This window comes from Pyrus communis, chromosome 8 (assembly GCF_963583255.1).
Source record: "Pyrus communis chromosome 8, drPyrComm1.1, whole genome shotgun sequence".
In the NCBI taxonomy this organism is placed as follows: domain Eukaryota; kingdom Viridiplantae; phylum Streptophyta; class Magnoliopsida; order Rosales; family Rosaceae; genus Pyrus; species Pyrus communis.
Window position 1 is genome coordinate 10,398,173 of NC_084810.1, and position 19,611 is coordinate 10,417,783.

Sequence of the window (19,611 nt, forward strand, 5' to 3'; positions counted from 1 at the left end):
ACCAAGTTGTCCCAAGAAATCAGTTCGGAATATCCAAGAGTTGTTACAACTAAAGTCATTGTGCGGGAGGTCTATGCAGCCCTCGAAATGTTAGGCCATCTCCAACTGATCCAGCCCGAGGGTCATAGGCTAAAAATAGCCCGAAATCACACGAAAACCATCTCCAACCGAGGTTTAGGCCAAGAGCTTATGGGCCCTACCGGGTCAAAACCAGCCAATCAGGCCAATCGGCTGGCCATCTCCAACCAGCCAGCCCGCTGAGCCCAGCCCACTTTTTATTTTTATTTTTATTTTTTTGGATGAATTTTGTTTTAATTTCTAATTTATTTTATACATCATTTCTTGCATGCTTTTCACTATTCCATATTATTTTACCTCGTTTTATTTCAATTCTTCCCATTCTATTATCTTCCAATGATCTTTCGTTTAATTTTTTCAATAATTTTCAAATGGCCACCTCTTTTAATAATCTTTCAATATGTTCAAAATCTTATTTTAATATGGTAGTTTAATTTAATTAACTATATTAATTCAATTAAAATAATAAATTATGACTTTTTGGCCCCCTTTGTCACATCCTGGCCTGGGCCCCCACCACAACCTAGGTCCGCTCCACCACCGTACCACGATATTGTCCGCTTTGGGCCCCGACCACGCCCTTATGGTTTTTGTTTCTGGGAACTCAGACAAGAACTTCCCAATAGGTCATTAATCCTGGAAGTGCTCTCGAGCGCTACTCGCTTAACTTCGGAGTTCCCATGGAACCCGAAGAGCTCTCAAAAGGCCTCGTGCTAGGTAGGGATGAGAATATACATTTAAGGATCACTCCCCTGGCCGATGTGGGATGTCACAATCCACCCCCCTTAGGGGCCCGACGTCCTCGTCGACACACCACGACCAGGGTTAGGCTCGGATGCCAAATTGTCACATCCTGGCCCGGCCCCGCTACACAACCGTAGCACGATATTGTTCGCTTTGGGCCCCGATCACGCCCTCACGATTTTTGTTTTTGGGAACTCACACAAGAACATCCCAATGGGTCACTCATCTTGGGAGTGCTCTCGAGCGCTACTCGCTTAACTTCGGAGTTCCCATGGAACTCGAAGCCAGTGAGCTCCCAAAAGGCCTCGTGCTAGGTAGGGATGAGAATATACATTTAAGGATCACTCCCCTGGGCGATGTGGGATGTCACACCTTTGGTTGGGGATGGTTTTTTTTTGTCACAGAGCTATGTTTGGCATATGGCCATTTGGCCCTTTCGGTTAGAGATGGTATGAAATATGACCTGACACTGGTTATTAAAATATAATTTCTTTGAGGGCTATAGGATTAAAGAGAGCCTCTCTGATCTTTCTTCGGTTGAAGATGACCTTAGTCTCCAGAATTTCATTAGTAGGAGATCTTTGTGCCCTACCTTTTCTCTTCATTCCTTTGCTTTCACATGAACCTCTCCATAATATGAAAATTGGATTTGGTAATTTCGATCTCGTTTTCAATAAACTTTGCATATGTGGTTAGGCAAATTCGGCTGAAATGAGTTCAAAACTTCTTGGGATGTTTGATGCGGTTACACACACCTACTCCACCTTTTTTGTCATTGGCAGCCAACATCAAGGCACCATAAATGGTTTGGTTTTGTATAGGGGCTTAACTGCAGCAGCAATACATCTCAAAGGCTTCATTTTTTTGTCAAACGATAAATTTGTTAGATTACATGTTCGATTAGGCAGCCGATGAGAAAGTTGTACTCTAGCATGCTAAAACACAAGGGCGTTAGGCTTACCGTTTACCAAATATGTATGATTTTTGGATGCCAACAATACAGACACATCAAGAATATTGCGCATGTCTTTGCGTCGAAAGAGGGAGAGAGTTGTTAGGATTTTTGTTGCTATCAACAAGTAATGATACAAGAAAAGTTATCAAATTCCAAGTCTTAAAAGTTGTTTTGCTCTTTTAAGAAACCAAACAAGTTGATATTAAGCTTAAGTTGTAAGAAGGCAACGCTTTCTTTATTATGTTTTATTTCTTCCCTTCCGCTGATTATTATTTTGATGCGGACAGGAAATAACGTCACAATAGAAAGAATAAGAATTGGCTGCTGAACATTTCAGCAGGAGGTCTTGCCTACATCCAATTCCAAATAGACTCAAGTCCCAATTTTGATTAAATAATCAATTTAAATAATCAAAATTGGAACACGTGTCTACTCGGAATTGAATGTAAGCAGGACCTCCGGTTGAAATGTTCAGCAGCGAAGCAGCGTCTCAATAGAAATAGCGAGTTAATATCTAAAAATTCAAATGTCCAGTTTATGAATTAAATTGAAACTCCTACCTTATTCTAAAGAGACAAGAATGCAATTTCAAACACATTTTCAAACTTCTAAATCTTAAACCAAACTGAAGAGTGTAATATCTCAAATTAAAAAAAAAATAAAAATACAGAGATAAATTTTATTAAATTTTAACTACTCACTCTCAATGCTCGTCACACCATTGAAAAATAAAAATAAAAAATAAAAAATCTGAAAAGCTAAATACGGTATCTTACATTTGGGCCACAAAGAAAAAGGACCGGACCCTCTACGGATCCTTCCCACGCGCACCCTCAGATCAAGTAATCTCAGCCGTTCGGTCTTACATTTCAGTTGCAAATAAATTAGAAACATTAGAATTTGCTATCTCTCTGAGATTCTCTGTGATCGATGGCAATGGCGGACAATGGGCGAGTGGTCTGCAAATGCACGGCAGCGAGGAGGAGCTTCTTCTGCTTCAGAGAAGTCAGCTTCGATGACAAGCCCAACCGCCGAAACCACCTCCGTAACGTTTCGGCCGTTCCCGTCTTTAAAAACGGCATCTTCACTCGCTGCAGCCCATCTGTCGCCGGAAACAGCATTCTCAGGTTTTTTTCTCACACAATTATGGGTTTTTCCGTTTTCTTTTTCAGTTGCACGGTCTGTTTGGTTCCCGAGAAAACGCAGGAAAATCAATAAGAAAATTAAAACCTTTCAGCTTGTGTAGTGTAGGGTTTACTGAATACTTGACCAGGTTCGGTTTGGTTTCTGATAAATTCAGAACGACGAAATTTAGAACCGAAAGCTTAATTTATCGATTCGAGCTGGTTTGTTGCTTTTGAATGTTCAAATTGGATTGTATAAATGTGTGTGTCATGTTACAGCTGTGTATAATTGGATGATTTATTGCTTGTAGTATGGATGCACGCGAGAATCCGAGGTCCTCAATGTTGCCATCATCCCGAGATAAGAGAATTCCCATATATGTGATGATGCCTATTGATGCTTTCTGCATTGATGGTTCGGGGCGTCCGAGGATTAGGAAGTAAGTTTTATTATGACTTTCTGTTGATGAAGTTATGGTGCATTCTCATTCTTGAATTAATTGTTATACTTATTTAAACGACGGAGTATGATTAGCTAGAAGGTTGCAGCTAACTATTTTGATCTCTTCCCAATTGAAGTTATGTAGGGATTATATGTGTGTTTCAAATTGTTTCTAAATTTGTTTTATTGGTGAGACAGAAACTCTTTATATGTTGCTCGATTTAATGTTGTTTCAGAATCAAGGCCTTAACTGTAGCTCTTAAAGCACTCAAGTTGGCAGGTGTCCACGGAATTGCAGTTGAGGTTTGGTGGGGAATCGTAGAGCGTTTCTCTCCTCTTGCATATGATTGGTCTCTATACGAAGAGCTTTTCAAACTGATTTCTGAGTCAGGTTTGAAGTTGCATGTTGCCTTGTCTTTTCATTCAAATGTTAACTCTTCTTCTAGCAGAAAAGGAGGTGTAAGTCTTCCGCTGTGGATCATAGAGGTTTGTTTTCTATGCTATTTTGAAATCCCATTTGACTGTTTGGCCTAGTAGTTTTCTTAGATTGTTGAAGTTATTAGTCTGGTAAAATGCACATGGCTGTATTGGAACGTTTAAATTACCCGGTCATACTTTTTGTTGTGACAACATAAAAAACACAACCGATTTGGATGACTAGAGACAATATCAACGTGTCTTCAGTTTCCTGCTCTGCAACGTGCTATGGTACTGTGTTCCCCATTAGCATACTTGATTTTATCTTTGATGCGCACAAAAGGTTTATCAATGCAAAGGGATGTGAAATAAAAACTATAGTTTGGTCTAATTACACACCTATCAGTTTGAATCATGAATTTAGATAAAGAAGTTGAACCCCTTCTTTTTTCCTCCCAGATCGGTGATCAGAATAAGCATATATATTATCGAGATCAAAAAGGGTTTTCCAATGATGATTATCTTACACTCGGAGTTGATCATGTTCCTCTCTTTTGTGGCCGGACTGCCCTCCAATGTTATGAAGATTTCATGTCAAATTTTGCTAAGAAATTTGAATCTTTTATCGGAACTGTGATAGAAGAAATTAGTGTTGGCCTTGGTCCTTCTGGTGAACTTAGGTATGTTACAGTTACACTAGAACCTTGAGTATGAAGCCAGTCCAATGATTTCTTATGCAACATTGTTACATTGCTCACACAGATATCCTGCACATCCTTTTGGTGATGGTAGATGGAAGTTTCCTGGAATCGGTGAATTCCAATGCTATGACAAGTACATGTATGTTGAAAAACCTTTCATTCCTGTGACGAAAATTTGAGCAACTGAATTTTTACTATTTACAACCTTGTTCCTTTTAGGATGGATGACCTAAAGATGGCTGCATGCAAGGAAGGAAAGCCTCAGTGGGGAGAGAGGGGACCACAAAATGCTGGCTGTTACAACAGTCTCCCATCTGAAGTTCCTTTCTTTGAAGAGGGAGAGGAAAGCTTTCTTTCTGATTATGGGTGTTTTTTCCTTGTATGAAACTGATGGAAGTAGCTTGCTTTATCTTTTCCAAAGACAATGCACGACATAAATGTTTTTATCATTCTGTTCATGCACATTTCATCCTAGAACTAGCAAACTACCGAACTACCATGTAGAATAAAATGCAAACGCTTAATTGGATAGTGTTTCTTTAACCATGCAAGACTTCACTGTAAACAACATGGTCCTGCAATATATCTTTTCAATCATTTCTGGAACTTTTGTTGTAACTATTTTCTTAAATACTCGTACGCAACATGATTAAAAAGTAGATATGTTTTAAAGATTTAATATGAAGCCATGACAAGGGAATAGGTTTTTAAAAAACTGCTCGAAGTTAAATGCAGTTTCATTATGCATGAAAAAGCATTGATGCTCGTCTTTTAGAGGAAAAAAAATACCGTCATAGGATGTATTGGTAAATAAATGAAGGACAGTTATAGATGTAGAGGTGGGAAATTATATTATGGTTCTTTATCATGCAATAATTATGCATTACATGATTAAACTTATTGGAAAATAATGTGGATCTTAGGAGATCTGACAATGGCTTGACTCGTTGTAGGAATGGTACAGTGGTAGGTTGCTCCGTCATGCAGATGATATTCTTGCAAAGGCAGCCAACTTTCTGAAGAAATATCAAGAAAACAAGCAAACTAATATTCTATTGGCGGCAAAAATTGGTGGAATATATTGGTGGTACCAGACAGTATCACACCCTGCTGAACTTACAGCTGGATACTACAACACTGCTCTTAGAGATGGTTATGATCCCGTTGCTTCAATTTTGTCTCGTCATGGAGCTGCTTTGCATGTTTCGTAAGATTCTAAGTTTTAAGGTTCTGACTGGAATTTTGTTCTGTCCAACCTGATAATTAGGGTTTCTTAGACATTCACTTGATTTCAAATGTATCTAATCTACATTGCTCACATACTAAATATCTTATTGCAGCTGCTTAGAAATGACGGATGGTGATAACCCAGCATCCTATCTTTGTAGCCCAGAAGGATTACTCCAGCAGGTACGGGGCCAGTTGATTAATAACACTTCCTAAGCTTGTTGCTTTGTTGGTACTTTTTCTTAACTTTAGAGATTTTATTTTGTATAATTCAAGCGTTAAAGTTAGGTAGGACTAGCCCATACATCTGTGCTTGGCACGACAGGTTGTCTAGGGTCTGCAGGTTCAACATGGACTTGGAACGGGCCATATGAGCATTTTTAGTATTACAGATATTGGGCATTATTGATCAGTTTTTGAGGTTTCTTTTAGTATTTTATAGTTCATTATGAGCTAAATCTTTAGTTTTAATTTGGTTGTTTTGTGCGGATATTAAAAATGACACATATGACAAGTTCACCAATAATCATTTTATGTTTTGTTTAAATTTGGAATACAATTGATATTGCAATACCATACTGTATATCAGTATCTTGCTGTAGATTGGTCTGTCCATTTATGGAAGTAGGTGGTGGTAGTGGTGGCTTGCTGCTGTCTTAATTCTATATCAGTCAATTGGTTTCTTCTGTTAAATGTTTATCGAATAGTAGTCTAACATGATTCTGTTTACACCAGATATGGACTGTTTCAAAGAAAAGGGTACATTTGATCGGCAGAAATACCAATGAACGATTTGACAGGGTAAATTTATCCCTTGCTCAAGAACAAAAGCAAATTTCAGCTACCGTTTATTTCTATTGGAAATATTTTGGATATTGCAAATGTCTTATAACTAGATAGAAACACATCTTCTGATATCGTTTAATAGTTAACCAATTTTTTAATTTTTTTTCGCCCATTTTCGCCCATTCTGTCCTGCGTATTCACGCGTCTACTTTTCTCTTGCAGGTTGGTTTATGGCAAATACATGCTAACTGTTACCATTCCCAGGCTGAAGCTGTAAGATCATTTACGTATTTCAGAATGAATGATAAGATCTTTAGGGCCGAAAATTGGAATAACTTCGTTCCTTTTGTTAGAAAGATGAGCGCAAATTGGTGAAGCACTTGAAAAACCCAACTTAACCAGTAAATTTTACTGAACAATATCAATGCCCTAGAATTTTTTGTCAAGGGCCTAGAATTGGTAAAGTGACTGTCTCAATGCCCTAGAATTTTTTGTCAAGGGCATGTGTAGAAGTTTGTAACTTCCTGATATATTGACTGAAATAACTTTGTATACCCATGGCCGGTGTTCTTGACCTGTAAGTGTAAATTTTTGAAACGGATTTGGTTGGCAGTAGAAGCTGAATGCTTTACTACCAAAAGATGGGAAGAATAATTGGAATTGCAATTTTGGTACAACTGTTCTTATTTCCTTGACAAATCCAGGTACACTATTTTGATTTTAGGAAGATCGTCACATTCGTCCCTTGGAAATTAATGCAGTCTTTGCAGATCGAAAACAACAAGAAGAAAGTGAATCCAAAGATAAAGAGAACAACAAAAAGAACGAAGGACTAGTTTGGGGTGGTTGTGCTGTGGAAAAAAAAAAAAAAAAAAAAAAAAAACGTTGTTTTCAAAAGCAGGGATAGAGTTGCTTCTATTTTCTGCTATTTTGAACCTATGATCTTGACAAAAAAAAGCTTTTTTCATTTACCGAACACAATCTTAACCCTTTTTATTATTATTATTATTATTTTAAAGCTGCCTTTAAAATAATTTCATCAATGCCAAACTAGCTTTAAGAATTCACTCGTCCATAGTCCTTCAAATACCTAGTCTTGATTTTTTTTTACTGTGACCACAACATCTTGCACATTAATCCTCCCTTGTGGCAGAACAAGCTAAGGCTAATCTCATAACGGATGAAAAGCAATCCCTCATGCTCGTGAAATCGCGATAGTCCTCTGTCCCAAGGATATCGGCATCCACAACTCCATCTATTGCAGTATTTGGAAACCATGAATCTGCAATCCATTGCTTTAAATTCATTACCCCAACAAACATCTCATCTGTTGGCTTCTTTTGTGTGAATGTCTCCATCTGTACAATACCAAAACTGTACGCATCCCCTATCGTCAAAACAATTCCTTCCATCCCAAACTCTGCAAAATTCGTATGTGAACATAGTTGTATATGACAAAAAGAAAATTAGAAGTCATAATTATGAGCTTATGCAAAATTGAAACCATCATCACCTGGAGCCATATACCCAATCGTGGCTAGGGTCATGGTTTCTGTCGTCGAATCTCCATCGCCAATGAGTCTTGCAATGCCAAAATCAGCAACATGTGCAACCATATCATCATCTAGTATATTGCTCGGTTTTACATCACAATGTCCAGCTCCGTGAGCTTGGAAGGATTGGAGAGGTTACGGAGTACTCCGACCACGAGGTTATTTCTGGCTACATAAAGGAGTTCTAGGTTTGGAACCTTAAGACCTATGTTTGCAGGGAGGCTACCTGAGACTAAGAGCTGATTAAAGGAAAGCCCTACTTCTCTTATCCAGGAGTTATTGAAGAGTTTGGATGGGATGACGCCATTGGGATTATTACACTCCAATACCAAAGTCTCTAACTTTGGAAGATCACTAATCTCATCCAGTATTGTACCTGTCACAATTTCAGCGTGTTTGCATTAACTTTGTAACTTCAATAGAACTAAAAAATAAAAACGAAAGCCCTAATGAGAATTGACGAAGCTCTTTGCATTGCCACAGTTTGGAGGGAATCAGATGGTCAAGCTGGCTTCGAGTCAATGAAATAATCAAATACTTGAAAGATGCTCACATATATTGTCTAGAAGACTGCCACTCATGCTGCACAAACAACTCCTCTAGCTGACCTAAACTGTCTATCTCTATCGGAAGTTCTATAAAATGAACCCGTGTGTGTGTGTATATATATATATATATATTGTTAAAATCATGTATACATATATATAGGAGCATCTTCTTAGTACGAATGCCATTGAACTATGGCAAAAATGGAATAACATTATAAGGACCATGTACTCACTATAGAGGGCCTCTTTTTTTTTTTCTCCAGAATACGAGGGTCTTTCACAGTAAATATACGATCCCTACGATAATACTCTCATCTCAATTTTGTTAAAGTAAAACAAGATCCCTGCTAAGAAGAGGCTCGTATATATAAGTAACAAAACCTAAGTCAAATAGTATGCCTTCGAAATTGTTGTAGTCAAGGTATATCCCCTTCACCATTGTTAAGTTGCCTATTTCTCTGGGTATGCTACCTGTTAGAAACCCTAGGTGAGGAGGAATGATGGCACCAGTGAGACCGATGTAAGAAGGATTCAAGGGCACGACCTTCAGGCGCTGTACGCCGTGAGTAACGCCAACCCAGTTGCAAGTGAGAAATCAGTGGTCATGATGTTTTGTCATGTGGTGGTGGTATTGGTAACTTGTGCAGCTAGCAGACGAGTTCTATCCATTTTGTTCACAAGATGCGCAAATGTGGAGTTGTGGTCTTCAGTTCACACACTCCATCAAAACAAAGAACGTAGAATTGTGATCTATGCAATGCACTTACAAACTCTACTAAAATTTCTTATATTCTTGTTAACTAAGGGATCGTTTGATAATCATTTATTTTTTATTTTTCAGTTTCATTTTAGAAAACATGAAAACTTGTTTTGCAACTGCTTTCAATTTTCAAAAAAAAAAAAAAAAAAAAAAAAAAAAATGAAAACAAAAAACTAAAGGCTAAATTTTGGAAACTCAAAAATGTAGCTACCAAACATGCTTTCAATCTTCAAATTTAATAAAAAGTGAAAAAAAAAAAACCAAAATTTTTACTTTTCACACACATTTGTTAATTCCTATCATTTGATCTTCTTCAATTCATCCGATCGGACGGCCAAAATTAAAGAAATATGTGCGAAGTAGAAAAAAAGATGTGTGGATATCACACCCCAAACTAAATTGTTATCAAATGGCCAGTAAGTTAATATAAACACGATAGCAAACTAAAGTGTCAGTGATGAGGAGCCAAGAGCACCTTGGTGATGTAACCCCTTTCCATATTTTGCACATAATTTTTTTTTTTTTTTTTTTTTTTTTACACAATCTTGTATTTTTCGATCTTCTTGTAGATCAAAATTGACCTTTTTTCTTGTACACTTCAATCATTACTTCTACAAATTCTACTAAAAAAAATAGGTAAAAATATCTTTTTTTTTTTTTTCTTTCTGGGAATTGTATTTTAACAATGAACTAAGTAATCCACGAAAAAATTTATTACAGTCTAGTGACTTTCCTTTTCACCTGTAGGTAGGATGCCTTAAGTTCGACTCACTTGAATAACAAATTTGATACCTAATTATTATGGCTAACTCAGCTAACCCACGCTCCACCCTCCTTAAAAATAGAGTATCATTGAAATTAAGAGGAATGTGCTGATTTAATCCCTGAATGTGTGAAAATTAAGTCCCTAATTATCTACACGAGGGGGAGGGGATAGGCTTATACTCACAATGGGCTAGCAATAATGTGATTTAAATTCACCTTTGGCGAGAATTGAACCTAAGACCTCTCACTTACAAGTAAAAATGAATACCACTAGACCGTATTACTAAGTGGCTCATCTATACTTTTAGATTCAAAGCTATTCTTTTTAATTTTCTTTCAATTGAAGTCATGTGAATTGCACATGGTACACTTCAGGGGATAGATTTGTCAGTTTTCAATGAGTTTAAGGATCTTTTTGAAAAATAATGTATGAAGTTACATTTGGAGGGTAAATTGACCATTTTCTTTTTCCTAAATTTTTTTTTTTTTAACAATATCTATACTAAGGGGGAAGGGGGTGGAGATGGACTTAGCCTCACAATGGACTATCAATAATGTGGTTCAAATTCATCTTTGGCGAGAATCGAACCTCGTGTCTCTCATTTATAAGGGAAGAGGAATACCACTAGACCGTAGTACTAAGTAGTAAATTGGCAATTAGATTCACAACCTAGAGGTAACGTTAAGAGTTTATCAATGAGAAAATGATGATATTTTCTCTAAAGGATGTTTGTGTACAACTCAAATTGACAAAAAATTAATATAATTGCTTCGAATATAAAAGTAGAGATGAAATTGGCAGCTTTTAAAGTGTTTAAGAAAAATAGTTTAACGATCTAATTTTTACTTTGAATAATTTGGAACTAAAACAACAATTTATTCAAGGAACCAGACCGTGGTACTAAGTAGCAAATTGGCAGTTAGATCCGCAACCTAGAGGTAACATTAAGGGCTTATGAATGAGAAGATGACAATTTTTCCTCTAAAGGGTGTCCTATGTATGTCTTAAATTGACAAAAAAATAATAATATAATTGCTTCAAATATAAAAGTATAAACGAAATTGACAGCTTTTAAAGTGTTCAACAAAAATAGTCGACCTAATTTTTTACTTTGAATAATTCGGGGACTAAATCGGCGTTTATTACAGCGTTTACATACAACCAAGCTCTAGTTGAACCTTCTTCGGATAATTATTAATGCGATCACAAATGCATTGCTGCAACAACGAAGAAGGGAAGCAACAAAAGGAGGTTGAAAACTAGTCAGACGTACGTACACCGTCACGCAAACTTGCCGTTGGAGACGCTCTGAATATGCAAAGGCTTCTTATATGACTGCAACAAGAGAGAAGAACAGACCACGCTGAGAGATGAAGCAGCCATACATGCACCGGCAAGCCACGGTGGTAGTCGAATTCCAGTGAAAGGGAACAAGACTCCAGCTGCGACTGGCATGCCGAGGATATTGTAGCCCAGGGCCCAGACATAATTCAATCGAATTCGTGACATAGTTTTTCTGGAGAGATCTATGGCTGTAACTACATCTTCCAAGTTGCTCTTCATCAGAACTATATCAGCGGCTTCTATAGCGACGTCGGTGCCAGCACCAATTGCCATGCCAACATCTGCTGCAACCAAAGCTGGAGAGTCATTGATTCCATCTCCCACCATTGCCACCGCCATTCCTTTCATCTGCAGCCAATTTCAGTTAACTGTTAGAAATGGCTAAACAAACTTAATATAGAAATAATGTTCGAAAATTTCTTTAAAATATCAGTTTAATTTAGATAAGTCATTTGAATCTGCATCAAAAACAGAATAAAACAGCGTGTGTAGCTGGGTATTGTAATTTATTCACACCACATATTTCATAATCGTACCTGCAATTCTTTGATTCTATCAGCTTTTCCCAGTGGATCCGTCTCAGCATACACCTTATCAATGCCAACCTCCTTTGCGATGGCTGCTGCTGTAGCCCAGTTATCACCAGTAACCATGATGCTAGTAATGTTCATCGAGTGAAGATAAGAGATGACCCGCGCAGCCTCTGGCTTCACTGGATCAGTTACAGCAAACGACCCGGCAATCTTTCCATCAACGGCAACCAACACACATGTTTGAGCCAGATTCTCGTGTTCTGAAACATATTTCTCAACCTCAGAACCAACCTGGACATTATTATGCCGCATGAGTCTCTTGTTCCCAACCAAAACCATTTTGTCACCAACTCTTCCACTAACACCAGCTCCTGTGTGCACCTCAAAATCCTTAGCCTCCATCACATGTTCAGTTGATCCAAACGTCTTTAGCAGCCTCTTAGCATGCTCCACCACCGATTTCGCTATTGGGTGTTCACTATTTGCCTACAGATTTCTCAGATAGAGGAATGTTAGCATGATTGACAAAACAATTTTATGATAGCATATACAGTGACTTATCTCATCCTAACTACTCTACAAACACTAACATTTTTAATGCAACTACGCAAATGAAGCTTTTAATGTACAAATTTGAAATATAAGCACCAACCTCTGTGGCAATAGAGACAGCACAGAACTCCTCCATTGAGTAACTGGAGAAGAGCACTGCATTGACTACCACGGGTTTCCCAACTGTCAGAGTTCCTGTTTTATCAAAGACAACTGTTTTCACCTGCAGGGATCAAACACATGCCAGTAAACGTCCAGACATCAATAAAGTGTCAAATGGTAACAAATGTATCAACCTTCACGACTTAGGTACCATTTGTTCAACTTTTAATTTTAGAAAGGAAAAAAAAAAAAAAAAAAAAAAAAACAAAACAAAAAGAACGAAACAATTATTAGCCTTGTTATCAGAAAAGGAGTTGAGGAGAACTCTCCCTCAGTGAGAGCTGTTATCTACAAGAAATGGGGTTCTAAAACTTGGCGAGTATGGCTTGCTGACATGGACAAGGTGCATACAGCCACCAATTGTCCAGAACCAAAGAGTCATATGAGAGATACCAACTATGAAATGATAGTTGCATGTTCAATCCCAATACATACAGAAAGAACATCCTTCATACCCAATGACATAGATTGCATTTAGTTTTATGTCAAGAACCTAAACATTGACAGAACGGAGGCAGAGTGTTTCACTGGTCAGAAATGAAGTGCATAACTTGTTATATTATGGAACATCAACATAAACTATGTTGGTAGCATAGGTCATAATACAAAATGACCAGACCAATACGAGGAGAGCAACTTCATAACGAAGGAAAGACGAGAAAACGGACTACACTTGCACCCTCAGCCATATAGATAGTATCTAATCAGTAACTTTCTTTTCCTAATACCAAAACAAACAGGTTTTCGATGTCCTCGGAAGGAAAAGTAAGTAGGAACAAGTATAATGAAGCTACACCAGCAAAAAAACATGAAAATAAAACGCATGAAAAGTTGAAAACCCAGATTCTGAATTGAAAAGCAATTTGTTTCCCAGGATAAGGTTGTCTTACCTTATGAGCCTTTTCGAGTGCATTTCCACCCTTGATAAGAACACCTTGCGAAGCACCCTTCCCTGTTGCAACCATTACTGCCGTAGGGGTTGCTAGTCCCAAGGCACAAGGGCAAGCAACCACTAATACTGAGATACCAAATTGTAATGCCAGCTCAAATTTATCCATGCCTTTTGGTATCCAGTTTTCTGGGAAAAGACCAAATTCTCCAGGGATGAACCATCCAAGCCATGTCAAGAATGCTACAATGACAACCTGATGTAGGAAAGAAAAAAGAATCAATCATGCAATTGAAAATTTGTCATAATACGTGGTGTACTTTGCCTCCAGCTACCAATTACCCAATTTGTCAAGCAACAAAATTCAACTTTAAACAAAATATGATTTTTGAGGCAGAAAAAAAAAAACTCGAAAGTTATTGGATAAAAAGCTCAAAAGCAGAAAACTGGCCAAAAGAAAAGGAAAGAAGCCAAAGACATATAAAGGAAATGAAATGACAAGAAACCTTAAAAGAATATAGGCTACTGATCTTTTAAATTAATAACGGCATTTTCATTAAGAACAAGCATCCTGCTGACAGTCAGATGCAGCTACGTGCCTTGAATACTTTTCCATATCCAATTATCAGTTTTAATTTTCTTTTTGGTAAAAGTATGATGGGAAACAAGCACATAAAACTTCACCTGATGAAATTACAAATTTTAGAAAAGCAGGTAAATATAGCTAAACAAAGTACTCAGTAATTTACCTTATACGAAGCAGTAATGCAACATGGAAAGTTTGAGGATTAAAGGAAAAAACTCACCGTTGGAACAAAAAACTTTGAAATCTGGTCAGCTAGTTTCTGAACAGGTGCTCTGGCAAGCTGTGCAGCTTCAACAAGTTGAACTATTTGGGAAAGTGCAGTCTCCGAACCAACATGAGTTGCCTTCACCAGTAAGCATCCATTCTCATTCATAGTGCCACCAATTACCTATGCATGAAAACGAAAGAAAAATGGAACTTAGAATTTTTCTTTAGATGCTGCAGAACCAAGAAGAGTCAAAGATGTACTACCTTGTCACCAAGTTTTTTAGAAATGGGTGTTGCCTCTCCTGTGATCATACTCTCATTCACATAGCTGTGACCACGAACTACAATCCCATCAACAGGAACTTTTGCCCCCGGAGCAACCTTAAGTATATCATTTTTTTGAATAAGTTGAGTGCTGATTTCGATCTCTGAGATAACATTGTCATCGTCATCTAATGACAACAGAAAAGCCGTATCAGGAGCAAGGTCTGTCAGCTTCGCCAAAGCATCAGATGTCTTCCCTTTAGCCAGAACTTCTAAGTACTTTCCCAAGAGTATAAAGGATATCAACATAGAGCTAGTTTCAAAGAAATCTTGCCCTTCAAATTTATCCAAAGCAAATGCTTTTATTGCAATATAGACAGAGTAAAAATAAGCAACATTGGTGCCCAGTGCAACAAGAACATCCATATTAGCTGATCTACGTCTCAACGCATGATATGATCCAACATAGAACCTGACAGGAAATCCAAAATCAATATTTAGTATTTGCCCCTTTAAGTAATTGATTCACAAGTTGTTGCTACAAAACTCATGACAAGAACAAGAATAGAAATATACAAATTAAATACCTCCGGCCAACAATGAACTGCACTGGTGTGCAAAGAATCCATCTTAAAAGCATCCCTACAGTGAGCATATTGTGAACCTTGTAGTCTAACCAGTTTCCATAAGGAGGAAGCATCGGAAGCACCATTGAGAATAAAAATATAGGAACGGAAAATAGGCAGCTAAGGAAAAACTGGTTCCTGTACATCTGAATCTCATGTTTCCGCTCAGCTTCTCTTGGTCTTGGAGGAACATACAAGCTTACCTGGTACACCTTGGATTCAAGGCCAGCTTCTTCAATACAACGTATAAGAGATCTTGGACCTGTGAAGTCTGAATCATAGGTAATAGTCACCTTCTTCTCTGCCAAGTCGACTTCAACATTACTTACTCCTTCAACTGATTCAACGGAGGATCGGACAATAGTCATATCCTCTGGAGAATCAACTCCTTCAAGTTTTAGATGAAGTTTGCTGACATCATTCCCAGAACTAACCAGTTCAACCCCAAAGCCAGCATCTTCAATTGCTTGAATAATGCAACTAGTATCAGTGAGGTTGGGATCAAAGTGAACCTTTGCTTCTTCAAGGGCTAGACCAACAACTGCATTTTTGACTCCATCGACCATTCGAAGAGCGCACTCAACAGACTCGGAGCAGCTGGTGCACGCCATTCCTTTTATCCTCAGTCGGCATACTGCTACGTCTTGTTCTGGAAATTCAGAAACAGGGAAACCAGCATCTTCTACAGCTTCCTTAATTTTTCTTGCCTAACATAAAAAGACATCATATGCTAAGTATCCACAAGGCACACCAATACACTACTGAAAAACTTTGGTTTGGTAATCGTGTCTAACAAATGTTATTGAATTTTTTTTAAAAGATGAGTTTTTTGAAGAAAGGCGAAAAAATAGCATCTTAGAGAAGTCCTTAAACTTGACTCACATTAATGAGCTCTGGTATATAATTGACTGCAGCTTGGCCTTCAATGGGCGACACTGTTGCACTCTTGATCCCATCAAGCTTTCCCAACACAGATTCAATGGTAGTTGCACAAGATGCACACTCGATATCCCCTATTTTAAACTTCACTGTTCTAATTCTTTTATCTTTGTTATCAATATCCAAAGGCTTCAACAGAGGCTCCTTCAGATTATCCATCACTTCAACATCCACTCCACCACTCGAATTGTCTAAGTCCATCAAACCTAAGTTACAAAAAAATAAGTAACAAATACATTAATAATTTGAGTCCAACACTCTGGTTTCCAAGACAACGTTGAATCATAAGATATCCGCTGTCTTCTTGAAGTAGTAAATTTTACCCATGTACGTACATATGCGTGTGCACGTATACTTACAACATAAGGACATGTAAGTGAATATGTTTTTGTATGTATGCATTCCAGAGCGTAAAGACAAATAATTTAGCAACAAAAAAAGTAAACTAAAAAAGCAAAAACAATCAAAATTCATACGTCATATGCGCGCAATCAATCCATCAAACACAAGGAACATCGATAAATAACAACACAAAGTTACAAACTAAAAAAATTGAAGTAGTACAATTTATGATTTATCCAATCAAAATCAAGGGAAAAAGAAAAAATGGAACATACAAGATAAAATTGAATTGAACAAAAAATCATACACCAAAGAAATTCGAAGTTCCAAGTGATTGAAGTACAGTTGACCTAAAATTCATCCTCTCTAACCACGAACAAGAACAAAACAAAATTACAAACACATGGGCGTGAGTGCAAAAAGTACCTTTAATCGGCGAGGAAGACGACGAGAGCGGGCGGGTGAGTGGAGGAAAAAGCAGGGTGTGCTGAGAAGAAAAAGCGAAAAGCTGATACAAATCGAATTTCTGAGCCGGGAGAAGGAAGAAAAATTAGGGTTTGTGAGGAAGGAAGGGGAGGTCGGCGAAACCGCGGAGAGAGTTTTGTTTGTGAGTTGTGCGCCAGAATGTTGGTTCTTCCGTGGGTTGGGTGCTTGTCGTTTATATAGTGCCCTGACTTTTTAAAATTTTGAAATTATAACGTCTTATATGTGATTCCCAATTTCCCACCCTTGTTTGCCCCCACACATAGGTTTGGAACGGTTTAGTTTTGTGCTCCTTTACTATGCTAGTGTCATAATTAAGGTTTAGTATAAGGATTTTTACGCTCACGATTTGGAGAGATTTTTAGGTGTCGGCCACATGATCGGTACATCAAATGTTATAATACAATTTGTTGGAAATTTGAAGGAAAAAAAAACAATTTCCAATCATTTATATTATAATACTTTGTGTACTAAGTAGTGTTCCTGACACATTGAAAAAAATTTCCTCAATTTGTGCTTCTAAGAGCATCTCCTATTTTTATATTTGGGTCTAAAATATGAAAATTTTATGTGTTTTGGTTTTTTCTCCAAAAAAATATGAGTCTAAAAGTTTGAGTCCTTGCGTTAGAGAATAAAACAATGGACTCAAAATTTTGAGTATCAACATAGGAGATGGTTGGAGTCAAAACTGAAACGAATAATTATTTTTCTTCTTTTTCTTTTTTACCATGTTTATTTTAATGTGAACACCATGTTATAACAACTTCATTCATATTTTATTTTTTGCGAAACACAACGTCATCAATAAGTGTGGAAAGCTGTGAGAATCTTCAAAGATTCTATTCACCAAATTGAAACGTGTAGGGCTAATTGCATTTTACACCTTCAAGATTTGATGTGATTTTTAAATTAGGTCATGAGGTTTTAATTTTTTGACGTTGCTCCTTAAAATGTTGAAATTATGTAAGTGTATATTTGAAATTCTAATTATCTATTAATTTGATGAGTTTTTTAGATGATTTGATGCAAATGTGGTTTACATATCAACCGCATGCTCGCCATGTCATCATTTAATAAAGACAAAATATGTAAATTGATTCCATTTCAAACCTTTAAGGGCAATATGAGAAAATTGAAACATCGTGACCCATTTTAGTGTCGGCCACACGACCGATACATCAAATGTCATAATAGAAGATGATTGGAGCCAAAACTAATTTTTTTTTTCTTTTCTTGTTTTGCTTTTTTACCATGTTTATTTTGATGTCAACATCATATTATAACAAAGTCCTTCTTTTTTTTTGTTTGGAGAAACACAACTTCATCAATAAGTGTGGAAAATTGTGAGAATTTTGGAATCTTCAAAGATTCTATTCACCAAATCGAATCGTGTAGGGCTAGTTACATTTTACACCTTCAAGATTTGATGTGATTTTTAAAGGGAAGTGTTATTGGCACTCCAAAAATCTCATTCTATACTCCTTACAAGTGTATTTTTCTTTCTAAATATAGAAAGTTTGGAGTATAGAATGAGAATTTTGGAGTGCCAATAACAATTCCCTTTTTAAATTGGATCATGAGGTTTTAATTTTCTCACAGTGCCCCATAAAATGTTGAAATTGTCAATTTACATTTTTTGTACATTTGAATGTCTAATTATCTATTAAATTGATGAGTTTTTTAGACGATGTGATGCAAATGTGGTTTACATGTCAATCGAGTTATGGAGTTCATGCTCACCATGTCATCAATTTAATAAAGACAAAAAACGTAAATTGATTCCATTTCAAACCTTAAAGGGCAATATGAGAAAATTGAAACCTCGTGACCCATTTTAAAAATCAACATGAAAGGTGCGAAATATAGTTAATTGTATAAATACTTTTCCTTTTCCTAAATAAAAAAATGTATAGCTAATATATAGAATAAAATTGTAGCTGTTGAAAATGTTGATGGGTAGTGAATGCCCACAGTGCCTTGGTAGAGTTTTCAATGCCCATGAAAAGTGAAATTGAATTTGGAAATGCATGGAGGTTGTATTGTCAAAGGAAGTGTTGTAAACTTCAATGTGCAGTTAATGCATCAGTTTGGAGTTGCTCTATAAATAGAGCACTTCGTATGCTTTCAATACAGAGAAAACTTATAGAAAAACATACAGCAAACGGAAGGAAAGAAAGATCAATAACATTATCCATTCCTCCCATTTTTATTTGTCATTCACTTGAGTTATTATTACAATGTGATATTTTACATATGTCTCGCTCCTGTCATTAGTAAAAGTTATCTCTCTAACTTTTACATATTTATAACAGTAGCTTAATTGTATCTAGGCTTTAATATTGGCTTTTTCTCCGTTTTAGGTTCCTCAACTTATAAAATGTCTATTTTGGAAAACCTTGTACTCAAATATGGGGGTCGGTCAACAGAATTGCCTAGAATATTCCGCTTGTGACTCATCACCCATGCTTGGTCAATAGAATTGTCTAGAATATTAAATTTAACAGAAAGTCGTTGTCTTGCTCACCAAGTCATGAATTAGAGAAAGGAAAGAAAGGTAAGAGTTAGGTTTTAGATTAAAATAAG

General features: G+C 36.9%; 2 protein-coding genes across 3 annotated transcripts; one reads left to right on the forward strand and one right to left on the reverse strand.

Annotated features, from left to right (window-relative positions):
• Window positions 1-2,670: 2,670 nt before the first annotated feature.
• Window positions 2,671-7,148, forward strand: LOC137741952 (inactive beta-amylase 4, chloroplastic-like). 2 transcript variants are annotated; one of them, XR_011069350.1, is made up of 10 exons: window positions 2,671-2,904; window positions 3,213-3,341; window positions 3,580-3,829; window positions 4,220-4,440; window positions 4,523-4,600; window positions 4,681-4,840; window positions 5,415-5,688; window positions 5,802-5,871; window positions 6,424-6,489; window positions 6,697-7,148. XR_011069350.1 is itself a non-coding variant. In XM_068481659.1 (10 exons), the coding sequence occupies exons 1-10, from the start codon at window positions 2,708-2,710 to the stop codon at window positions 6,847-6,849; spliced, it is 1,578 nt and encodes a 525-aa protein (XP_068337760.1). In that variant the 5' UTR covers window positions 2,671-2,707; the 3' UTR covers window positions 6,850-7,148. The 2 variants fall into 2 exon arrangements, 1 of the variants encoding a protein (XP_068337760.1); XM_068481659.1 differs by having other exon boundaries at window positions 5,415-5,668.
• A 4,030-nt stretch (window positions 7,149-11,178) lies between these two features.
• On the reverse strand, window positions 11,179-17,158 carry LOC137742034 (copper-transporting ATPase HMA4-like). The gene is made up of 9 exons (XM_068481766.1): window positions 16,972-17,158; window positions 16,147-16,409; window positions 15,226-15,971; window positions 14,639-15,110; window positions 14,388-14,555; window positions 13,583-13,837; window positions 12,631-12,753; window positions 11,982-12,464; window positions 11,179-11,793 (listed from the first exon to the last, which is right to left on the reverse strand). The coding sequence occupies exons 2-9, from the start codon at window positions 16,402-16,404 to the stop codon at window positions 11,383-11,385; spliced, it is 2,916 nt and encodes a 971-aa protein (XP_068337867.1). The 5' UTR covers window positions 16,405-16,409; window positions 16,972-17,158; the 3' UTR covers window positions 11,179-11,382.
• Window positions 17,159-19,611: the final 2,453 nt, after the last annotated feature.

Coding starts and splice junctions, on each gene's coding strand:
- LOC137741952 (XM_068481659.1), top strand. CDS start 2,708: ATGGCAATGGCGGACAATGGGCGAGTGGTCTGCAAATGCACGGCAGCG. Junction 3,830..4,219: donor TTCCGCTGTGGATCATAGAG/GTTTGTTTTCTA, acceptor TTTTCCTCCCAG/ATCGGTGATCAGAATAAGCA. Junction 5,669..5,801: donor GGAGCTGCTTTGCATGTTTC/GTAAGATTCTAA, acceptor ATCTTATTGCAG/CTGCTTAGAAATGACGGATG.
- LOC137742034 (XM_068481766.1), bottom strand. CDS start 16,404: ATGGACTTAGACAATTCGAGTGGTGGAGTGGATGTTGAAGTGATGGAT. Junction 15,972..16,146: donor ATATACCAGAGCTCATTAAT/GTGAGTCAAGTT, acceptor TTTTTATGTTAG/GCAAGAAAAATTAAGGAAGC. Junction 12,465..12,630: donor CTGTCTCTATTGCCACAGAG/GTTGGTGCTTAT, acceptor AGAAATCTGTAG/GCAAATAGTGAACACCCAAT.